The sequence below is a fragment of the Sodiomyces alcalophilus genome, assembly GCF_042370955.1.
Source record: "Sodiomyces alcalophilus JCM 7366 unplaced genomic scaffold ACRALscaffold_8, whole genome shotgun sequence".
Lineage (NCBI taxonomy): Eukaryota > Fungi > Ascomycota > Sordariomycetes > Glomerellales > Plectosphaerellaceae > Sodiomyces > Sodiomyces alcalophilus.
Genome location: NW_027263539.1, coordinates 1,979,269 through 1,997,744, shown reverse-complemented (window position 1 = coordinate 1,997,744; position 18,476 = coordinate 1,979,269). Strand labels below are relative to the sequence as shown.

Below are 18,476 nucleotides of genomic sequence, written 5' to 3'. Positions count from 1 at the left end.
CCTTAGGACTATAACGGAGACTATAAGAGAGGTTATAAACTACGCAGGGCTGGCTATAAAGCCGCTTATAATTAACGCTATATAAAGGTGACGTTAGTTAAAGGGTCTTCCGAAGATTAGGGTAATTAATATAACCGAGCCGTTAGTGCTAAAGGCGGGACTAGATCTAGGCCTAAGAGGGCCCGGCCCTAGTAGGAGTGGGAGCTAGAGGCGGTAAAGGCGCCGGCTCCGCCTATATAGGTAATAAAGATACGGCCGGCGTGGTGGCCGGCGAGGCCGATAAAGACGGCAGTAGCTAAAGGGATATCACGGAGCTAGGCTTAATAGAAAAGACGGCGGCGGGGTCGCCGGGCTGGCTTAAAAAGAAGCCACGCTTATATACGTTAATAGTGGCGATACCCTCGCTATTCTTATTAAATACGATATTACGTTCCAAATATCCGCCGCTTACATATATTATTTCGCCGGATATAATATTAATATAGAGGCCCGGAATAAGAATAGTCCGGCGGAGGAGAATTACCTTTTTAGTCCTATTAGGACCTTATAGAACGGCCTTAGCGATACCCCCGTGTATAGGCTTAATAGTCCTACTAGCCGTGATAATAGTAAAGTTAAGGTCTTCCGGAATAGGGAAGTAGTGGATAAAGGCGTTAAAATTCCTAATAGAATAAAGGGAGGCGCCGGAGTCCTAAAGCCAACGGCTATAATAAGCCGGGCGTTTAGCTTTATTACCTTTATAGATATAGTCTAAATAAACGGCCGGCCCCGGGACTATATACTATATAATAGTACTATTATAAGCGAACTAGGGTCCCGGAGCCGGCGATAGGCCTAGAGCAGGGCCCGTAAGAGGGCCCGGGGCAAGGCCCGGGGCCATAATAGTATTATTCTAGTCTAGTGTTTTAGTATAGTTATGATATTCCGATAAATCGTTAATACCTTTAAAAGGGGTGCTATAAACCTATATATTAAATAGTTTATTAAGCTATTTAAGAGAAGCCTTTAAGGCTATAAAACTAATAAAAATACCGCTGTTTTCTATCTGCTTTTCGAGGTCCTTAAAGACCTTAGCGGTGCCTGCTATAAAGGCGTTATGGGCGTGATTTCCGCCGGAGCTGCTAGAGCTATTACTATTATTATTAGAGGAAGAACTAGAGGAGTGGTTGCTGTTAGATTGATTTCCACCACGGCCACGGCTATAGCCGCGGCCGCTATTATTTCCTCGGTTACCGTTACGGTGCTAGTATTAGTTAGTGCCGTGTGTATTAGGCTTAGGGTAGCCCGGCGTTATATAGGGGTCCCGGCCGTTGTTATTGTTCCGATTGTCCTGGGCGGCATTAGCCTGAGCCTTGCCGTTATTATTGTTTCCGCCGTTGTTTCCGCCGTTGTTTCCGCCGTTGTTTCCGCCGTTGTTCCGGGATCTATTTCCGCGAAAGCCACCGCGGTCAGAAGAGCTCCGGCGTTGCTTAATAGCCTCCTCCTCTTTTATAAGTCGGTTAGTTAAGAGCTAAAGGTTAACGTTACTATCGGCCTACTAATCGAGGTAGAAATTCTATTAGTCTTTAAAACGGTTATAGGCCCCGGTAAGGCCCTCGACGATATTAGCGGCTATAATATTATTACTATAAGTCTTATCGCCGGCGGCGGCGAGGATCTAATAGAAGTCTTCGTGCCTAGTAAGATAGTCGGCTATACTTCCGAAATCCTGTAGCTTTAGGGCTAAGGCCTGCTTAATTATTATAGCCCGGATCTTGTTCTTAGAGGGTGCATACTTCCTAAGGGTCTGGATTATATCCCAGGGTTATACGATATCTTCCACCTCCTATTAGAGGGGCTTAGTTAGGAGGGAAAGGACGAATATACGGGCCTTCCTACGAGTCTTAAGCTTACGCCTATAGAGGGCGGTCTTAGTAGTCTAATTTACTATAGATAGCTATATATCGGGTAGGCCGCGGTTGCTGGTGTCTTTGGCCTTAGAGTCGCCGGCCTTCCTTGCTTTAGCTCTCCTTAATTTGGCGGTTATAGGGGCGGACTCGGCGGTCTGACCAGGGTAGATAAAGCAGTCTTCTATGGTTAGAGGGTTATCTTTAATAATCTTATCCCCCTAAATATAATCGAAAAGGCCGGCGGCCTTAGCCCTATGTTAGGTAAACACGGTCTATTCGGCGTAGTTATTCCTGCCCTTAAGGGGAGGCACCTTAAAGGAGGCGAGGTATTCGTTTTCGGATATCGTAGGCAGGCCTGAGGAGGCAAAAAATCGGGTACGGCGTTTAGAAATCGTGATAAAGAGAGGTTATAGAAGGGAAAAATAGGGGTGGATAGTAGAGTCTAGAAGAAGGGAGGGCTTATAGGCAGAAAATTAGTATAAAAGGCTCGAAAAGGAAGGAGGTAAATAGTTATAGCTGCCTTAAAGGAAGGGGCGGCCGGTAGGTTATTAACGAATTAACGATTAACGCTTAAGCTAAAAAGCGAGCTGTTAACGTAGTTAAAGCTTAAGCCGTTGAAGAAGAGGCAAGCTAACGATGGGCTTAAAAACAGAGCCGCTAGGCTGTAAAAGAGGTTAAAGATCGTTCTGCTTAACGCCGGCGGCTAGTTAGCGGGCGGGCGGTCAAAATCGGAGCTAAAAAGCTTAAAAAAAGAGGCCTGAATAGGCTTAAAAAGAAGAACTTCGTTAAGCTTAAAAAGAGGGCAGAATCGCAGAGCTATCCGGAGCTCTAAAAAGCAGTAGTTCTAGCTGCTACTATATAAGATTAGGAGCAGCCTAGCAGAAGTTATATAAGGGGACTAGTTAATTATAAGGAACTGTTAGCTACTCGATCCCCTATAGGGTCGAGTAGAGGTACTTATAAACAGGGACTTTCCTATATAAATACGATCCGTTTAAGGTACCCTTACTTATATAAGTTCTATCCATCCTGATAAACATTTCCCTGCGTCCTTACTAACGTTTTCCTGCTTCCGGTATCGGGCGTAGAGGTCCGATATAGTTGCCCTGCGCCCGGCAGATATGATAACCCGGATCCGATATCCTGTGGAAGCTTATAGATAGTGGCGTATACAGACCACTACCCGGGCTCGCGTAACCTTCCGAAATAGGTTAGAGAGGGCTGCAAATACCAGACAGGGCGGCTATAAATAGTGGTACTCTACTAACCGTAATAGTATAAGGTGGGGGACGTTATTAGACTATCCACAAAGAACTTCCGATTCCGGTAAGGGTCGAAGCTAGTACTAGGTAACTAAGAGCATCGGCGAGTAAGCGTATAGGGTTCGCCTTCCCTTATAGTATACAAGGATACACGATATATTCTCGGTATCCTTATTAGAACTGTAGAAAGACCGTGTAGCCGTAAAGCTATCGGCGGAGGATCTCCCGCTCCTAGAGGAGGAGTAAGATAAATAGGAGGTAGAGGATATCGTTAGTTATAAAGAAGAATAAGGGAAAACGTTTTATCTTATAAAGTGTGCAGGTTAGCTAGTAGAGTATAATACCTGGGAACTAGAGGACCACCTAGAAAACGCTCTAGGGATCTAGAAAAGGTACTAGAAGCATAAAAAGCATATATATAAGAAGTAGGACGATAATAAGGTGGTATAAGGCGCCGAAGGGTTATTAGATATAAAAATAAAGACTTAATTATAGGCTATTATAACCTTTTTCCTATAGTGACTTAATAAATAAGGTTAATACCCCGACTAGCCTAAAATCCTAGACTATTAGTATAAAGTTTAATACTATTATAGGCGGTTATTACCGGCGAATACTCGGCGAATAAAGAAAAAAAAGAAATTAATCGTTAAAGCCGTGGAAATCAGTTTCTACGCTAAAGGTAGCGCCGGATAAATAACGACGATTAGGATAAAAAGGTCCGGGGACCGGAACCTCCTTATCGTTATTAGTAGTAAATAAGGCGGCGGATACACGCCGACGGGGAGTAAAGGCGGGCTCGGACTTAGCGGCGGGTAACTAGCTAACTAAAGGGCTAGTATAAGGAGTATAACTACGACGAGGAGTCGCTATACGACTAGCGAACCGATAACTAAGTAAGGGCCGGCGGGGCTCGTCGATAGCCGCTAATAGAGCGGCAAGACCGGGTAAGGTCGGGAAGGCCTCGATACCTTCCTAATTATCCTTATCGGGATAGGGGCGGCGATATATCGCCTAAAGGTCGGCGAGATAACGCCGGAAAGAATTAACGTCCCGTAGATTATCCTCGCGGGGGGGGCGAATCTAGTCTAGGAGGACCGTAGTATTATTATTAGTAACGCGGCTAAGACGGTGTATAAACTCTAGCGTTATAACCGAACGCAAAGAAGTAACCTTATCCAGGAGAAGCTACTGGTTTTACTAATAGTTAGTAAAGCCGCCGAATACTCGGCGAAGATTAGAACTTATAGCTTTAACGGAAGCTCGTGATCGCCTTATAGGATAACCGCCCGGAACCACTTATAAGTATTAGAAATACGGGCGTGGGCGCGTTAACGCTAGATCGGCGTTAGGTCGTCGTTCTTATCGAGTATACGCTTACTATAATTCTAAAGTAGCTAAGCTACGTCTATTAAAAACTCCGGAATCTAATAAATTTTTTAGTTAGAAAATAAAAACACGCCGAAAGATCGTCGAATATATAGCGGTGTATTACTGCTAGTCACGAGCATAGGTAACGTAACGGCTAGCGCCTATACGGCTAGTGGATTTATTAAGGTACTCGACCTTAATATAACTGCCTAGGCGGGTAACGTAACGCTAGTATAGCGCCTTATCGGCGATAACGCTAAACTAGCCTTAAGCCTTATTAAAGGGCCTCTCGCTTATAGCGATAACTATCTATAAGGAAATATCGGATATAACGATACAATAGCGAAAGGACGGCGGGGAATAATAATAATCGATAGACGGTAATAGTAAATTATTGCTATGCGGTCGGCGATATAAGAAGGGAAGATGGTTATAGGAGAAGGTTAAATAATATAAGGAAAATTACATGACGGAACTATATACTTATCGCCGAACGGTTACCTAAGGCTAGGTATAATATTAGCGGAAGGTTAGATAACTATAGGTAATAATAATAAGTATCGCGGAGTTTCTATAGTAATATTCGGATAAATCACGAGGCTTATAGTCGGCGATAGAACGCCGACGAGCAGGTAAATAAAGGAGCGGCTACTCTTTTTTTCCTACGGGTTTTTAATAAGGGCTCGTATAGAACCAGATAGAGATAATTAATCGCGATAAACGCGTAATTAAAGGCATCACGATAATATAAGTCTATGGGACCAGACTTATCGGGGGGGGGGGGGGGTAGTGTAACGAGATAATCGCAGACCTATCGGTATATAGTCGGACCAATGGCCGCGCACGGACCACCGATCCGAACCTATCTCTGTGCGTACATTAAGGGATCAGTTTAATCCCTTAAGTTAAAGTCTTGGTTTAAAGTCAGCGCTTATTTAACGAATATACTGCGATCACTCTGCGATACTAAGCTATCGAGCCTTTTCTATGAAATCTTTTCCTTAGCTAAAGTCTACGGACTTTCCTTTCGTTATAGACTCCGACCATCCTAACCACCGGTATTTATCCTCCTCCTTCTATAACGTCGCCGTTATAATATCTTCCTCTTATATTAGGACTATTCTTGCTAAGCAGGCAGTCACTACTTTTCCGGATCCGTGGTACTTAGGACTATTAAACCGGATCCGTGGGACTATTAGTGTATAGGCAGTCTCTGCGTCGGGATAGTTTAGGGCTGTTACTAATAAGCAGGCAGCCTCTACTCTTCCGAATCACTATTAGGATAGCTCTTCTAGAGACTCGGGCCCTAGGAAACTGTTTTTAGTGTTTTTATATATAGTGTTTTTATTATTTTTGTTATTATATCGTAACCGGAATTAAAACTCGAACTCGAAATAGAATCGTCTTCTTTCGGACCTCTTTTTATTCTAGTGCCCACATAACGCGATATTCTTCTAGGCCTTTTCTAGAGCCCTTCGCCCATTATTAAAGGACTAACCAGACCATGCTATATCCGAAGCTATATCGTATCTAAACGCTCTAGACTTAAAGACTTAAAACCGAAGACTTAAACCGAAGACTTAAACCGAAGACTTAAACCGAAGACTTAATGGCTTAAAACAGGATAAAGAAAACAGTGACCGTATCGTATTAATAACGTAACAGGCCGTTCGTTTAGGCAGGCCGGAACTACCCTCGTATACTATCGGTTACCCTAATTAGATAAACAGGACCTCCTAGGCACCGATTATATCCGCCTCCGAGCACTAATTAAAGAAAGGCGAAGCCGTCACTATATAGAACGGCTCCGCTAGGGCTAAAATAAATAACTAACTAATAGGCTAGCCGAAGTGAGGGTTAGGCTTGTTACGAGTCCGTATCTAGAGCTAAACGGGTCCCGAGGAGACGGTCGCTAGGCCTCTAGAAGGGTCGGCAGTGGTCCGATTAGGGGAACGAATAGCTATAGATAGGCAGGCGGGCCTACGGTCAGCTCTTCTGGATCGTCTAGATATCCGAAAAAGGAAGGATAATATAAATTATAATTATAATAGGTAATAGGTAACGATTATAAAAGATCAGATAAAAAGCTAGCTAGATATAGTGGGTCTATTCTAAAGAATAGCCGTAGATAAGACTAGATCTCTAGGACCGCGTATGTAGTTACGTGATACTACGCATCACTATCCGGCACTATACCAGGACCTAAAACCATATAGTTCTAGATTAGTGCCAGCACTATACGGGCACTAAACCCGTATAGCGCTGGATTAATACTAGCCCTATACTAGCACTAAACCAGTATAGCGCTAGACCGGTGCCAGCACCGTCCTAGCACTATAGCCAGTATAGCGCCTAGCCTTAGATAGCCCGAGGTTCCCCCGTAGATATACACGACCGGAACCTCGCCCTCTCTTTTAAAGAATCTATCCTATTTATATATTAATTACTATACCCTAAGGTTACCTAACTTAAATCCTTTTATAGGTCCTATAATACTAGCTAGCTAAAGATATATACGGTTAGTATATATTAAATTATAGTAACTAAAATAAGATTATTCGATCTTAGTAAAGTTCGCGTACCGATCCTATTAAACGACTATAGAGACTATTCTAGTTACACGATCCTAGGGTAAGTAACTATCCGTCGTTAATAAAGTGCCTCCCCTTAAATAGGACTAGGCGACGAGCAGCGATTATCGAGCTATAGCCTAATAGTGTTAATAAGGAACTACTTACCTATACGCCCCTTACTACGCTTACTAGCCCTCTAGTATAAAGTATAAAGGTCTGCGTACTAAACCCCTATTTAGTTAAATAGCTATATATAGCGCCCTAAGCGGACATATAGCTAAAACGATACCGGTTAACTATAGTCCACTAAGTAAAGCGCCTCCCTTTTATTAGGACTAGGCGAGCGAGCGATAAGTATAAGAGTCTATAAGTGCTAGTTATCCGATAGGCCTATATCTAAAAACGACCTATTAAATACTAAATAGTATTATCGTGGAACCCGCTTAATAATAACCGACGCTCCTTACCCTATTCTCCTAGACTCTCCCCCTACGCTAAGGGATCTAAAAGGCGTATATTTACTCGCCGTAATAGCGAACGCCTATCCAGATATAGCCAAGAAGGTTCTTACGCCCGAATATCGGCTACTCTTCTTTATAGCCGAGCGAGCAGGGAACCTCCCTAGTATTAGTAGAGCTAGTTAGGCTATAACCTCTAGAGGAAGAGTCTCTAAAGCTATCCTACCTCCTTAGCTAACCTATCCTGCTAAGTGGCTTACTTATTATAACTCTTTCGTAAAGGTATTCTATAATTAGCTAAAAAAGGAGCCTAAGTATATTAACCTTTATAAGTCTATGGTTATACCCCGTAGTAGCGTAGCTAAGAGAAAGGAGCTAGCCCCCTTTACCGCCGGCTATAATTCTCCGCTAATAAAACTAAAGATTAAGGTTAAGGGATCGGAATCGCTTCTAATCCGCCCCGCTATAAGTATAGTCGAACGGCTAGTTAGAAGTTTCCCCGAAGATATAGCGGAAAGCCCTTCTTTAAAGTACGCTAAACCTTCTAAAGGAACGCCCGATTATACCCTAACGCCTAATAACTATATACTATTCTCCGACCAGGAAAGTCTTTAAGCTAATACTATAAATAACCGCGATAAGTATATAAGCCTTATACCCTCTGATATTATATACTACCCTTATAATAAGATAAAGGATATCGGATCCGGGAATAGTAGGAACCCGGAACGCTAATAGCACCGGATAGCCCCTCTAGGTAATAGCCCTCCCGGATATAATCCTCTTAGTATAGGCCCTCCCCTAAGGAACACGCCGGATATTAACTACCCGGAACTATACCTATATATACGATAATCGGATTTACTCGCTATTCTTAGCTAGCGCGATAATCGGATATACCGATTTAAGGCTAATAACCTAGGCTACTTTAAGCCTCCCTTATACTTTATTACCGACTAGGATCTTAAGACCGAAGGAACTAAACTAATCTATATAAACGTTTTCCGCTTTACTGATATAATAGACTAGTATACCGGCCTAAGTGCCTAGCACCGCGAATCCCTTCCCCGCGGACTAGCCCGCTATCTATTAGGCGAGGTATCCGTATAGTTTATAAGCCTTAATAAGGGACGATATTTATACCTTACTATAATAGCCACCGTTACCGAATAGAAGACCGCCTTATAGGAAAGGTTCTAACTACCTTGAGAGGAAGCCGAGTATAAGCTAAGACGCGAGCGATATACCCTAGACGATATAGTTACCCGTTATAATATCCGTGTCTTTATAGATAAGGTAATCCGATTAACGAAGGCGGCTAATAAACCTAAAGGTAAGTATTTAGCTCTTATATAGGATCGCTTAGACGCTAACCTAGCGAACACTATTCCTTATCCTAGACCAGAAACTATAATAACTAACTTTATAAATAGCCTAGCTAGTATAATACCAGGATAATACCGGAATTATACTAATAGAGCCTAGAAGGTACTTATTACCTAATAAACCCTGCCATAAATCGAATAGATACCGACCTCGAACTAATCTTTCTAAGTATACTCGCCCTTTCCCCGGTACCCGGATCGACGCGGTAGCCCGGCTCTACGCCGCTCGCTATAGCCCGAATAATATTCCCTAGCGCTGGATCGTTATCCCCTATTCCCGGAATATCGCTCGCTAGGACTAGGACTAGGATAATTCCACCAGAATAACCGCGCCCTATTAGCCCTAGGAACGCTAAACCGCTATATAAATAAACACGGCTAACAGCTCTTAGCTAATAATATATCCGATTAACTAGCGCGCGGTAACCGGAACTTTCGCCGGGAACGATTCAGGGATCTAGTAAACACTACTATCGATAATAAGGTCTCCGATAAAGGATATAAGAATAATAAGGAACTAAAGGACCTATACTATTTTAAAGAGGAGTCTAATAGTTCCGAGGACCTTATAGACGATAAAGCTAAGACCGATAAAGGTAGTAATTAACTATATTAAGTCGCCGATAAACCCGGATTTATACCTAAGTACCGTAATCTTAATTAGGTACGGCGATAATATACTAGGTATAGATAACTAATAAAATCTAATAATAAGGCCCTCCGTTATAAAAAGTCTTATTTCTACTTATTCCTAATAGAGGAATAAGGCGGTTAGGACTCCCCGCTAATTAAAGGCGCCTTATAGGAAGTAATAGACCTAGTAGCCGGCCTATACGGTTATATATATAGAAGGGTCTAGGTTCGTGTAACCCTAGATAGCGCTCCCTTCGAAGTATATATTAATTTAGGTACCTCGCGATATATTATAAGCTAGTACCTCCTCCCTTACCTCCCCGATATAAAAGTCGATATAACTAAGAGATCTACGCTTCGCGGTGTAGGTACCTTAAGTATTATTAGATAGGCTTTATTTACCCTATTAGTATAAGGCATAGCGAACGGCTAGCCCTAAGTCGGACGGCTATACGTAAAGGCTTAGGTAGTCCCTAAGCTAGAAGCCGGACTACTCCTCGGGTAGGAATTTAACTATCCGAATAAAGTCGATATCCTTAACTCGCGGGACGCTATCCAGATTAGGTCCTATAAAGGTCTTATTATCCCGGCACGTATCTTCGCTAAACGTTTATTAGTTAAACACCGATTAAAAGCCGCTAAGAAGGTTATTATTCCGCTATATTAGTATAGATTCGTCTTATTTAAGGAATAGAATATAACCTTAAACTCTATAGAATTCTAACCGGATATTAAGGGCTTACTAAACTATATCCTTAGCGAAGGGATATCTATCCTAATCTATAACGCTAGCGACTAGCCGCTATTTATTTCCCGGGGTAGTAAGCTAGGGTATATAGATCCCTTCCACGCTAATAGATACTTAAATATAGAGTAAGACGAAGCCCGAGATATTCTAATAAAACGACTAGAGGCCGCCAAGAAGTCCCCGAGTCCGGAAGGATAAGGCGATATCTTTAAAGGGTATTTACCTATTAACGGGAAGCTTAGAATCGCTAAGAGCCTAGATACCCCGACTAAAGCGACTCTAGAAGGCGTAACTATCTATAACCACGGAGCCTGCTTTATATAACGCTTTACTAGGATTATCGGTAATTATCCTAAGGTTTAGACGGACTAAGGCGTTATCGATATAAATAAAAAGGACTATATACGCGTTCCTTTAATTAACGGGTAGTATACCTAAAGGATTAACTAAAAGCTATATCCGCTTAGCCGTAAGGACCGAGCCTTTCTAGACTAGACCCTAAAGGGACTTCACGATTAGGACCGTATAGAATAGACGTTAATACTAACGCCCTTTAGTGCTCCGGTTTTTATTATATAGCGAGAGGTAAAAGGTAAACGTAAAGGCCGTATAGTAGTCGACCTTTATACCCTGAATAAGGTTACTATCCTAGATATATACCCGATACCGCTCTAGGATAAAGTTATTAAGCGACTCCGAGGGAAGAAGTTTATCTCCGTTATTAATGCCCGGGCTTTTTTCTATTAGTTCCCTATATACGAACTATACCGTAAGCGGTTTACTATTATTTCCTAATAGGGATAGGAATAACTAAAGGTCGCCTTAATAGGCTTCCGTAATTCGCCCGCGTATATCTAACGCTATATAGACTAGCTCCTTCGCCCCTACCAGGACTTTATCTCCGCCTTTATCGATAATATCGTTATTATATCGGATACTAAGAATAACTATACTAAGCATTTAGATATAGTACTCTCCCTGCTTAGTAAAAAGAGGATTAGTATCTCTCCCGATAAGTCCTTTATTAGATATCCGTTAGTTTAACTACTAGGATTCGAAGTTAACGCCCTTAGGCTATCGAATACTAAAGAACGTACTAAGGCTTTACGAAAGATTCGCCCTCCGACTTCTCTTTAGTCCTTAGAACGTTAGATCGGGATAATAGGGGAGCTTCGCTATCTTATTCCCCGATTCTCTTATCGAATCGCTCCCCTTTAGTAATAGAAGATAACCCTTCTCGTTAAGGCTTATTAAATCGGGAAAAATAAGGGATAGGCCTATAAGGCGTATACTAGACGTATAATATTTAAGGCTACTACTAAAGAGTTAGCTACGTTCTATGATATCACCGGCGCTCTTACCTCGGATACTTACCTATTCTACTATATCCCCACTAAGATCCTTTTTATCTAGCTAGACGCCTTTAAAGAGTATAGGTTCTCCGCTATGCTTTTCTAACTAGTTAACGAGACTAAATAGCTCGCTAAAGGAACCTTTAAGAAAACCGATATTCGACTAGTGCTTTATATTAGTAAGGGACTTAACGCCGCTAAAGAGAAGTACTGGCCTATAGAACTTAAGGTCGCCTGCCTAGTATAGGCCGTTCGTAAGACCTATATTATTATTTAGTCCGCTTATCGTAACCCGATTATAGTCTTTACGGACCACGCCGCTATTATTGGTATTATAAAGTTAATAGTCCTATCCAGCACTAATAAGACTAGGCTAAATATAGAGCTTACCCTCTCCTCTAGCTTCTTAGCTAATTCTAGTTAGATTATCGATATATCCCCGGTAAAACGAATATAGTAGCCGACGCTTTATCTCGGCTACCTACTACTAATAGCCCCTAGGCCGAAGGTCTAGGCGAATTAGACCGGATTTAGGAAGACTAGGCTATACACTATATTAGCGAAATCTAAATAAAGGACGATATACGATAAAGGATTATTAAAGGATACGCTAACGACTTAAAGTAGGCACCTATCCTCGCCTAAACCACTAACTATAACTTACTAGTTAAGATCCCTTTTAAGGTGGATAATAATCTCCTATACTAGGTGGATTTAAAAAAGAGAAAGCGCCTTTATATCCCCTTTTCCCTATATAAGGAATTCCTCTAGGCCGCCTATAATAACCGGTACTATTTCGGAGCTAAACGGATATAATACGATTTAGTTAGCCGCTTTATAATCCTATAACTCCGTAAGGAGGTCGACTTATATATCGCTTAATATAAGATATATTATACCCACTAAACGGATCGGTAGGCTCCCCTTAGCGAGATATAGCCTATCCTAATACCCCCTATCCTTTTTTATACTATCGCTATAGACTTTATTTATCGGGCTGCCTAAAGTGCCCTCCGTAGGGACTCCTTAGTAGCGCGAAGGCTTCCCTTTATTCGACGCCCTCCTAACCGTCACGGATAAGTTCTTAAAGGCCTCCCTGCTTATCCCTAGCTATAGCACCTATACCGTAAAGGACTAGGCGTCTATACTCTTTTAAGCCCTCTAGATAGGTAACTAGGGTATCCCCCGCGCTATTATCTTAGATCGTGACCCTAAGTTCTTATTAAACTTCTAGATAACTCTATAAAAGGTAGCCGGAACTAAGCTAAAGTTCTTAATAGCCTGGTATCCCTAAACCGATAATATTTCCGAGAGGAAGAACTAAACCGTTAAGATCAGGATACGTATATATCTAGCGGATAACCTAAACGCCCTATAGCCGAAGGTGATTATACCTTTATAGTTTAACCTAAATAACGCCTTTAATAAGACGCTCGGCTATATACTAAATAAGATACTATACGGCACTAAAACGAATAGCCCGCTTAACCTAATCGGTAATATTAACCCTAAGTTCGTATATAAGATATTCTAGGAGGATACGAAACTTATTATCGTAATAGTATAGATATATATAAAGCGCCTATACGATAAGAAATAGCGTAATATTCGGTTCTAGCCCGGCGACCGCGTATACGTCCGCCTTAGCCGCGGATACTCGCTCCTAGGCAAAGCCAGCCCTAAGCTCGGTGCTTAACGGATAGGCCCCTTTAAGGTCCTCGAGTAAGTATCGCCGCTAGCGTACCGATTAGATCTACCTAAGACTCTTAATATACACCCCGTTATTAGTATTACTTAACTCTAAATAGTTAGGTTCGCGGAGATACCTAAGATTAAAGGACCCGTCGACGTATAAGATAGGGACTAAGAGTAATAGCGGGACCTATATAAGCACTATAAGATCGAAGCTATCCTAGATAAACGGATTACTTATAAGGGAAGAGGTAAGCCACGCACCGAGTACCTTATTTAATAAAAGGACTAGCCGGACTAATAGAATATCTGGATGCCCGTAGACGTAATAGAAGCTCCGGATTTAGTGGAGGAATTCGAGAAACGTTAAAGAGCTTTAGAAGTGCTTTATTTAGTATTAAAGGGGATAAAAGAGGTTAAAAGACTAGAGCCCGGCGAGCTCTAAAGAACTAAAGGGACCTATTTAGCCTCGCGGCGGAGCTAGGCTAGGACTAAAGAACTATCCCCCTTAATAACGAACACTCCTTTAGAAGGTATAACCGATATAAAAAGAATAATACTATCTAATCTTAAACTAGTAAGAATAGAAGCCCTACCGGCTATATAGCCCCGGCGTATATATAAATTAGTATAGCTAGCTTAAAAATAAAAGATTTCCTTAGCCGCCTATAGCTTCACTATTCTCCTTTATTCTTTACCTATAGCTAAAGAATCATAATAATAATCACGACTATATCTTCTTCTACACTCCTATTCCTATATCGTCCTAGAGGGCTTTAAAGCCTAATATAGTTAATTCCTATTATAATTCTTTATAATTCCACTATACCTTATTATTAACGCACCGTATAATCCCTATTCCTATTACCAGCAGCACGCCTTATAGAGCCAACGAGTTCTATTCCGCCTATTATAAACCCTTACTTAGCACTAACCCCAGCACACGCTTACCTGCCCCTCTATCCTAATTAATACCTCCTATCGCTAATTTCTATATCGTCGTATACCCTATAGATATACACAGATCCAAAGACTAAGAGCTTAGGGAGGAGTTCACGCGCTAGTTTAGGAATAGCTAAGACGGGTTAGGCCTAATATTTAATAGATACTTTAGGGCTATCACTCTATTCGGAGATAAGAACTACGTGTCCTACTATCTTACTACCGCCGGCCCCGCGTTTAAATAGTAGTACACCGACCACGAAGATATCGTCTAACGATACCGTAAAAAGGCGGTAGACGCCGGCTACGACGACCCGCAGAATAGGCGTTTAGATCGTATAATCTTTGTACCCGAAGAACTCGCTAATAAGTGTATTATAAAGGCTAAGGTAAAAAAGATTACCCTGGAATTTCCCTAGCCCTAGTTCCTCCTAGATAACGCTAACACTATTACTTAGTAGCCGTAGTATAAATAGTTATTTAAGTAATACCTCGCTATAGCTCGCTATAATACCCCCTAAGGCCCCGACGGCTAATTCCGATATAGATCGGCCCGTCGGGCTAGTAGGCTCACGGTAATAAAGAGCGGTTCGCCTATACGTGTAACTAACATACCTACTAGCCGCTAAAGCCCAGCGTTTCGGGGTGCTAATATATTAGCTAAAATAATCAATAAGATTAATAAGACTAATAGTATTAGCCTCGCGTTAGTAAAGGCTATCGATAAGCTCGGCGATAGAATTATCGACCTAGACTTATTTATCGCTATGACTAAAGAATACTATGAATATATATAGCAGCACGCCACGGCTATTAAGAACTATATATAATCGCTTAGGGAACGCCCTATACCGGCTATCCGCTCTATAATATATTTTCTAAGCTAAATATGCCTTAATCCGCTACTTAGCGCTAGCGAACCGTCTATACCCACCGTAACCGGGACTAATAAGCATACCCGCGACGATACCGGGTTAGCACCGGCAGCTAAGCGTCTACTATTCACTATATAGGGAGAAGATAAAATTTGGATATAAGCTACTAAGGCCTTTATAGGCCGTTTAAAGGATAATAACGTATAAGTTACTCGGAACGACTTCGAGAGCGGCGGCTATAAGCTAGCCGTTATAAGTTAGCGTTAGTATATTATCGTTATACTATTACCCACCGCTAAATTCGTAATAGACTTTATTAACGAGCACGTTATAAGTAATAACGTATAGTAAGCGGCAGATATACTATTCCTTATCGCTATATAGCGTATAGAGGCGCTTATCTAAGTCGCTAAACTAAAGAATAATAGCAGCTTAGATAAGAATAAACGCGTCACTATAACGAACAGGCTAATTAGTAATATAAGCCTAATCACGGATACTATCCACTACACAGCGGTTATCTAAGACCACTATAGAAACAACTAACGCAAAGGCCTACTAGCATTATACGACCTACTCGGCGGCGAGCTTAAACGCCGTAAGGAGAACACCTAACCCGAGGACGCGGAGGTTATTCTCGGAATACCTATAAAGGAATAGGGTTTACCCGATCTAGAGCCGGGAGCTCTAGACGTTAAGGTCCTGTGATAGAGCGAGAATAGGCGGTACTAATAATTTTGTTTTTATTTTCTTTTGTTTTTATTAAGCCCTAGGTTAGTAAATATATAACGGAGGGGCGGGCGGCCGGGCGTAATTGCTAGCGTTATAAACGGCGCCTAACAGAGTTAGGAATAGGCGCTATAAAGCGCTATTCTATACTATAGTTTTTTTATTATTTATTTAGCCTTGGCTAGAAATAAAGAATTATAACCGCGTCTACCACTTATTACTAGTATAATAATCGGCCACGCCGAGTCTAAGTTAGACGTCGTAGACCTTAAGAGACGGCGAAGCCCGCGGGATATAGGGCCTTATCTCTCCCGGGGTATATACTACGTATTACTATCCGGCACTATACTAGGATCTAAAACTATATAGTTCTAGATTAATACCAGCACTATACGGGCACTAAACCCGTATAGCGCTAAATTAGTGCTAGCCCTATACTAGCACTAAACCAGTATAGCGCTAGACCGGTGCTAGCACTATCCTAGCACTATAGCCAGTATAGCGCCTAGCCTTAGATAGCCTGAGGTTCCCCCGTAGATATACACGACCGGAACCTCGCCCTCTCCTTTAGAGAATCTATCCTATTCATATATCAATTACTACACCCTAAGGTTACCTAACTCAAATCCTCTTATAGGTCCTATAATACTGGCTGGCCAGAGATATATACGGTTAGTATATGTTACGTGATATCTATAACGTCTAGACCCGGAATACGGGTCTGCCCCTCTATAATATATACCTAGGTACCCTTATTATTATAAGCCCGTAGAGTTAAATAGAGTTAGGATATAGGCGGACGGTTTTAACCTAAATTAGCGGAATAGGGATATATAAGTTTTAATAATAGGTAGAATTTACTATTTAAGATATACGTATAAATTAGCTATAATATATATATATAAACTGGCTATAGTACTTAGGGAGATAAGGGGTTGCGTTATTAACCTATATCCAGCTATATTCTATAGCCCGGATATTAATCCGTCTAGGCTCCCTAGTTAAGCCCTAAAATAAGCGATCGATCTATTAATTTAATTAACTCTATAGAAATCTCTAATCGTAGTGCTAAAATCCTGCCCTTATTCCTATAGTAGGTCTAATCCCACTTTTAGGCCCGGAGTAAGCCGTTCCGAACCTGCCTTAGGCCAGCCTATACGATAGACTATCCTTAAGGGTGGCCTATAGGTAGCCAAACAGGGCCTAGTTTATCTATATAAGGGGATTAATATAGGTAAGCTATTAGTCGAAATCAAGAGCCTTATAGCGTTATCTAAGTAATAGATAATATAAAGCGATCCTAGTATAACGTATAGGCGTATAGGCACGGGGTAACGCTAACTAAGGGCATAAATATAACGCAGGGAAATATAGTAAGATACTCTAGAGCACAGAATATAATACTAAGTGTAGAGGGACTGGCTAATAAGACCTGCCGTTATATCGCGGCGGTGGCCGCCTCTTATCTTAAACTAGGTAATTAGATAATAAATAAAAGATACCTAACCCCTGCGGGTTCCCTCGAAATTCACTCTAGACCCGGCGGAAGTGCGCCGCACTTGGCCATAGGCCGGCTCGCCCTTCCTGCCCACTAGCTGGATCGCCTCCGCCCCGCCCGCCCCGCCCGCCTGGCCCGCCCTATCCGCCCCGCCCGCCTGACCCGCCCTATCCGCCCCGCCCCCCTGGGCCCCCATCCCCATCTCCTCGTCCTCCTTCCTCTTCTTCTCCCGCCGGTCGAGCCACGTCCATACGAAGTGTATGGACGATGTGGTGGTCATGATCACGGCCATAACCATGGCCGCGATCCCGACACCAAGACTGACGCCATCCCACCGGGATGGCGCCGCCGTCTGGGCCTCGCGCACTGCGGCGCAACATTGCGCCGCGGCCTGAGCCGCCGCCAACGCAATTATCTCCTCGGTCGTCATCGTCGTCGCCGCCGCCGTCGTGGTCATTGTTGTTGTTGTTGTTGTGGTTGCTGTTGTTGTTGTTGCTGTTGTTGTTGTTGCTGTTGTTGTTCCTGTTGCTGCTGCTGTTAGTGTGTCAGTGTGCTTGTGTGTATGTTTCTGGGAAGACTGCATGTCTTCGGGGGGACGTCTGTCTTTCATATCTGTCTCTGCGCCCATATGGATGCCTCTTCCTGGACATACCTTACCTACCTACATGACTACCTGTGGAAAGGCCACTCATGTCTAGTGGGCATCTCGGGGCGGGTATGGGGCAGGGGATGCGGAAGCCACGACCCTCTGCTATGCGGTTGGGTGACTTGGGCCTGGGATCCCCAGTGACGAGACAAAGCTGTCGAGCCATTGTACTTACAACACCACGTTATAGGTGTGCGTAGGTGAGGTACACCGGCTCGACACTTGTGTCAAGTTACTGTGTATACCTATGTATCGTAAGGAAGGAGGGTAGGGAAAGAGGGTAGGGAAGGAGGGTAGGGAAAGAGGGCTGGGAAGGAGGGTTGGGAAAGAGGGTAGGGAAAGAGGATAGGGAAAGAGGGTAGGGAAAGAGGGTAGGGAAAGAGGGTAGGGAAGGAGGGTAGGGAAAGAGGGTAGGGAAAGAGG

The 18,476-nt window shown here is 42.6% G+C and overlaps 1 protein-coding gene across 1 annotated transcript; it reads right to left on the bottom strand.

Moving 5' to 3' along the window:
- Positions 1 to 17,411: 17,411 nt before the first annotated feature.
- Positions 17,412 to 18,219, bottom strand: ACRALDRAFT_1072746 (uncharacterized protein; the record flags this gene model as incomplete). The annotated part of the gene is made up of 3 exons (XM_071018016.1): positions 17,412 to 17,591; positions 17,743 to 17,941; positions 18,065 to 18,219. The coding sequence occupies 3 exons, from the start codon at positions 18,217 to 18,219 to the stop codon at positions 17,412 to 17,414; spliced, it is 534 nt and encodes a 177-aa protein (XP_070871992.1).
- Positions 18,220 to 18,476: the final 257 nt, after the last annotated feature.